Raw genomic sequence first — 6,267 nt, 5'->3', positions numbered from 1 at the left:
AAACACAACCACCTCAAGCACATAGAAATACTTGGTTTTCTCTCTTACTATTTCATAAATTGCAGAAACAGGGAACTACAACACCAGAGTCCAGACTAACAGTTTCCATTCAAGATCATAAAGTTCTAGGAAATCAGCAGGCGCCGATCAAGCTGCGCATATCAGAGGCTTCACCATCCAAACGACTGCACTGTGAGGACGTACGTCCGGCCACCGAGGCTTTTTAATGCTACCCTGGGTTCAGTCTCTGTCTAAATCATTAGCTAGAAATTCTTTGGGCCTCGTGAGAAAGGGCAGCCAGCAGGATTTACAAACACATGCGGCTGCATGGTGATTGTTCTGAGCAATTGCTAGAGGACGCGAAAGTATGCTTTGCGATGGGAAGAGACTAGTTCTGTAAGACAGAGTTCTCCTCTGATGGCCCCCATGCAGAGCCACAGCACCAGGATCCGCAGCCTTTCCCTGGCTCTCCCTCGACCCCACCCAGGACTGGCCGTTTACGAACATTTCCCAGATAGGCTGCATTGCAGGAAAGGAAGTGCAAAAATCTGAAAAGGTTCTTGTCCTGGCCATGAAAGGAAAACACATCTGTAACGGGTCCTGGCTCGCAGAACACTATGCAGATGTGTGCAGCTGGAAAGCCCTGTGAGGGCTCATGTACACTTTTCCCCCCCAAAAAAGAGGTGGGGTGGAGTTAGGCCTGTTCCTTGACTACAGTTTCCAGGGCCCTGGTGCAGCTATATTTTTAGGCCTGGCTCCAAGGAGCTGCCTACGCACATTTGGCCTGAGCGGGGGAGGTACAGATGGTGGTCACGTGAAGGCACAGCCCGATCAGGCCACTCAGTTCCACAGTGTACATTTGGGCTGCTGTATTCCTCCTATTTCAAGTCCTGCCAAGTCCTGGCTGTTCCTCCTCCTTCCAAAGTCTTGATTCATTTTCTTCTCCTGAGTGTGGTGGAAGAGGAGGAGGATTGCGCAAGTCTTACTGTTTTATGGTTTGGAGGAGACACCATCTTGGCTCCTTGTCAGATTTGAAATGTAACATTTTGCTAAGTGTAAAGCTGTGTATCTGTTCCTTCTCTGTTGCTGTGATTGTAACTTCAATATTTGCAAAACATAACATCAAAATACTTCAAATCCAGCCCTAAGCAGCTTGTTATTCATGAAACCCAATTCTCTCTCTCTCTCTCTCTCTGATTTTTAAATTTTTATCGGCAAGGCAGATTTATAGAGGGAAGGAGACACAAAGATCTTGCATCTGCTGGTTCATTTCCCCAAGTGGCTGAAATGGCCAGAGCTGAGCCAATCTGAAGCCAGGAGTTTCTTCTGGGTCTCCAATATGGGTACAGGGTCTCAAGGACTTGGGCCACCCTCTACTGCTTTGCCAGGCCACAGACAGGGAGCTGCATGGGAAATGGAGCATCCAGGACACAAACCAACACTCATGGGATACTGACACTTGCAGGTGGAGAATTAGCTGGTGGGGCCGCAGTGCCGACCCCAAAACACAGTTCTGACATCTATCAACTTCCAGTGAGCTCAAAGCAAAGGAAGTCTCCCTTTCTTCCTTCCTTCTCTTAGCTCCTCTTCTTTTTCCTTCTATTCATTTATAGTCTTTCCCCCCCACTCTTTGGCGAGTCAAGGATAATCCAATGATTCAATCACAAAATCCCCATGCTCTGGTACACAAATATCAAGGTCATTTCTTATTGGTGGCATTCTTTAGGAAAAAAAAAAAGAGCAGGCTAACCCAGGCTAACCTGTGAGCATAGAGCACCATAAGGATAGAGGAAGTCTTGGTTTTTTCAATGTAAAAACCTTTAGTGTTCATTATAAAAAGTTGTAGATGAAAGTATTAAGAATGTGCTGCTGCCAGCACTTGCCTCATGGTATCCGGCTTTAAAGCACAGTGTTGCCAGTCTGCAGCGTTCCAGACTCACTTTCTTATGTAGGAAACCCTAGGAGAGACCTAAATGGATTCAGGTATGGGCATAGGGGGTTTTCCCGATCCTCATCAGGAAGCGTGGTGTTGTGCTGATGGGGTCCACGGGGACCTTGGTCTCCCTGCGTGGCCTGAGCACGGGGGCCTTGGTCTCCCTGCGTGGCCTGAGCTCACATGGAAGGCAGTTCTTGGGGCATAGCACAGAAAGGATGTGACATCTGTGAATCAGGTCTGTAGCCTGGAGGGCATGAAACGTGCTTACGACCCATCCTTCCACTGACTAATTTTGCTTTCTGTTTGGACAGTTACTTGGTATACAAATTGACACCGTTATCACAACCAGTACACTTATTCACCTGCTTTGTAAGACTCTGACCACTGGGGAAGAGCCTCAGGAGGCAACGTGAGGCTGCAGACGGAGCCCAGTCATCTTGAGTTTCTGCTGTCAAGTCCAGCATATTGCCAGAGAAGGTGCTTGGCAACACTTAAGGTACATAAGTTTCCATTCGGAGACCCTCTTGTAAAACATCGATATTGTTCTTAATCACCAGGAGGCGTGTCCCACCCCAGGGGACTTGTGCTTTAACTTCCAGCCACTTGGAAACAGAAGCTACCCTCCAAGTGAATGGACGGCTGCTGAATAAGGACTTGGAAACAGCATGTTGCTGGCTTTACTGTGCACACACATCAACAACAGGACTGAGAATCAAATCCAGTTTTGTGCACAAAACACATCAGTGCTAGCTGACTTTGCTCAAAGCTACCTCACCACCAACACACACTCTTCAAGTCATCAGAAAGGTATTGTGTAAACGCTTCCGGTTATAAATGCTCCTGTTTTTGTTTCAATGGGTGTTTTTTAACCTGAGCTATTAATAATAATAAAAACCCTCCTTATAATGCTTGGCTTCCAGAAGAAAGAATCTCTGGGCCTCTTCTCTTAGCAGGATCATTTCTCTTAACACTGACAGTGCCGCCTAAGTACAGCCAGAACTCATTAAATAGACTTCTGAGCATAATTATAATTAACAATTAGCTAGAAATTAGGTTTAATGATTTGTTGTAGATGATAGAATGGAAGCATAATGTAATTATTTTTAAACCTTCTACATCATTAAGAAGACAAGCACCACCATATTTCAATTATTGAGACACACACACAGTCCTGCCAAGTGTTTAGTAAGTGATCTGCTTGCAGAGCCTGACCATGGAGGCCGGGAAGGCCCACGCCCTGGCACAGGTGTTTATAATTACTTGGTCTTTTTTTTTTTTTTTTTCAATGTCTCTTCCTTTTCTGTTGGGATTTTTAAGCTACAAGGGCACTTCAAAAATGGCAGAAAAAGATTATTTTGCCACAAACACAAAATTTTGACATCCGTGACTTTTTTTTTTTCCCACAGCATCGCTTTTTCAATGACCTTTTTGAAAATTCCCTTGCATGGGTGGATCTTAAAATTCTTGGCAGCAAAATAAACTTTCAATTCCATTTTGCAGGAACTTTTTGAAGTTCCCTTCTATTTAATGCCTTAATAACATCTCCCTCCCCTCCCCTCCCCTCCCCAGGGAGAATGAAGAGATTCCTCCACACCTTGCCCCCCTCTGAGACACAGTGGGCATGATGGCCAGGCGTGGCAAGAACGTGGGGCAGTCTCTATAAATGCCATGTCACACCGTATTAGCCAGAAGATGAGTGCTAAAAATAAACTCCAGACCATCGGGACAGATCTATGTCTTTTTCACCCCCAGATTGGTCTTCTTGTAGTTTTTCCTATTCCCAGACCAACTTGAAGCTTGTGTCCCTGTACAGATGTTTAAAAATGTAATAGAAACATGAAGAAATGCTCTGTTCTTTCCTCCCCAAAATATGAAAAATATCCACTGAGAACAGTAAATACTGTTGAAAGTTTTGTCTTTTTTCTTACAAATGCTTTGTTTTGCTTTCCACCTCAGCTGGCCAGCATGTGAGACTACTAGACCTTCTGCTGGCCTTCGGATGCCGCCAGGGGGCACATCCTGACGCCCACATACAACACCTGGTACCTGTGTTTCCACATCACAAAACAGGCCACCAAGCACACAAGACCGCAGACCAAGTTGAGGACCATCTGGATGATTAAGAACATCTGGAAAGTGCCGGTGATGCTGCTACAGTCGGTCACGTTCCGGTAGACGAAGGTCCTGCTCAGCGGCTCCGAGGAGGGCAGCTTGCACTGGCAGGAGTCCAGGACGTCCTCGCAGGTCAAGTGCGAGAGCTGTGAGTAGTGGTGGGCGGCAAAGGCCACGGCCAGCACACAGACCATCAGCCCCAGGGCACTCAGCACAAAGTACAGCAGCTGCAAGGGAAGCAGGAGAATGCTCCTTCAGTTCCCGAGAACAGAGATGCTGATCCACCAAGCCAATCCGTGCGCGTCAGTCCCTGTTTCCCTCCTTCCATCCCTGAGATAGGGAGACAACGGCATTCTCATTGCCACTGGTGACTGTGCAAGACTGGCTCGGGTTCTCTCAACACTGCCTAAGAACCAGTGCATCTCCAAATGTGTCAGCCATTCAGCTAACACATGACATACTGCAGTACAGGTCATGGGCACTCGCCCACAGACCAGAGCACCGTCTGGTCAGAATGAGAGATGTTCTTCTGGCAGTGTTGCTCTCCAAGTCGTCCTGCCAAAGCTCTAAGTGAGAAGCAGTGGGCCCAGTGTAGTGCAAGTTCCACATCATGTCAAAAGTTGTTTTCTGGACTGGACACTGTAGCTCTGCTCCCAACTCCCGCGTCCTGCTGGTGTGCACCCCGGCAGGTAGCAGAGGATGGCTCAAGCACCAGGGGCCCAGCCACCCAAACGGGGGACCTGGACTGACACACCCTGGCTTTGGCCTCACCTCGCCCTAGCTAATGTGAACATAGGGGGAGTGACCACTGCGTAGAAACTCAGTTATTCCTTCTCTCTCTCTCTCTCTTTTTTTTTTTTTTTTTTGCCTCTCAAGTACATTTTAAGGAGTTATTTTAGTTAATCTTTGCAGGGAGCGATTCTGGTAGATCAAGAAGCTCAGACAAGATTACACTCAAACATATAAGAAACTATGAAATACGTGAAAGTTCTCCAAATGAATGGTTTTCACACAGTGATCATTTCAAGTCTTCAGCATGAAAAATTAAAACTCTCTCTCTTCCTTCAGTGGGAGAGGCAGGAGCTGATGCCTTAGGCACTGTCTGCTCCAGGAGGGAAGTGCCAGAGTCACATGTTCCCAGTCTGTGCGCCTGAGCTCACTGGGTCCGAGTGCAATCAGTCAAGGCCATTGGTATCTTCATGCACCATAACATGTTTTTACCAAGAAGTAGAGGGAGTCGTTGCATCTTTTCACAATGCTACCTTGAAAACACACACACACACACTCACACACTTACTTTTTGCTTTCAGATAATTAGGACTGTCAGATAAAACCTATGTATTACATTTGTGAAGCAGTTTATACAAACAGGGTGTATCCTACGAACAAAGAACAGATCATAACATTTACACTTGTGCAACAAGAGAATCAGATATGTAAAGTGACAGCATTATCAATGTTTTATCTATCTTATTTAAAGGAAGGAGAGAGCTCGAAACCACTGGTCCAACCCCTTGCAGGCCCAAAACAGCCAGCCATTGGTGGGGCAGGCTAATTCTGGGTCTCCCACGTGGGTGGCAGGAACAGAAGTACTTGAGCCATTCTCACCTGCTGCCTGCCAGGGTGGGCATTAGTGCAAAGGCACAGGGACAGATGGTACATTGCCCTAACCACTCTGCTGTAGGTTTTTCAAATACTGGCTTCACACTCATACCCAACACTTGCCATAGTATTATAAAATTTTGAAAGACAACTTGATTTGTGTTATTCAGAGCAGTGTCTTCATGTCCCCCATATATTCTGATTATATTTTATTCAAATAAAGGAGTGTTTAGCTTAATCATAGAATGCATAGACTGCAGGGTTAGTAAGACAGATTACTTGAAATATTTTGAGATGTTCTAGAATCATACACATTCATGATTTACTTTAAATGCTTGACACCAGCACCCAAGGTGTGCTGGCCAAGCTGGGTGCCTGTACCCATCTCGCTGTCTCTGACACTCTCTCACTGGCTATGTAGTGTACTGGCACACATCTGTCTCTGTGGTCAAGCTGTGTGTTATACCGTTCTTACTCTATGCTATGTCCCACCTCTGTCACGTGCTGCTCATGCTGTGGGCCTTTATTCATCGTTCACCCTGATTCTGGCCCAGTTGTGTGCCTGTAGACTTCACTTCATCTTTCTCTATCTAGGTCTCTCGCTCGCTCTCTGCTGA

General features: G+C 46.3%; 1 protein-coding gene across 1 annotated transcript in view; it reads right to left on the bottom strand.

Moving 5' to 3' along the window:
- Positions 1 to 1,089: 1,089 nt before the first annotated feature.
- SSPN (sarcospan) overlaps positions 1,090 to 6,267 on the bottom strand; it is an 82,750-nt gene continuing 77,572 nt past the window's right edge. Inside the window, exon 3 of the mRNA XM_040987438.1 lies at positions 1,090 to 4,275. Within this exon, the coding sequence (XP_040843372.1) occupies positions 3,913 to 4,275 (363 nt within the window). The 3' untranslated portion in view covers positions 1,090 to 3,912. The remainder of the gene's footprint in view (positions 4,276 to 6,267) is intronic.

The sequence above is a fragment of the Ochotona curzoniae genome, unplaced genomic scaffold (genome assembly GCF_017591425.1).
Source record: "Ochotona curzoniae isolate NIBS_2020 unplaced genomic scaffold, NIBS_Ocur_1.0 contig_4645, whole genome shotgun sequence".
NCBI lineage: Eukaryota > Metazoa > Chordata > Mammalia > Lagomorpha > Ochotonidae > Ochotona > Ochotona curzoniae.
The sequence above is the reverse complement of the archived record's forward strand: the minus strand, read 5'-3'. Positions and strand labels throughout refer to the sequence as shown.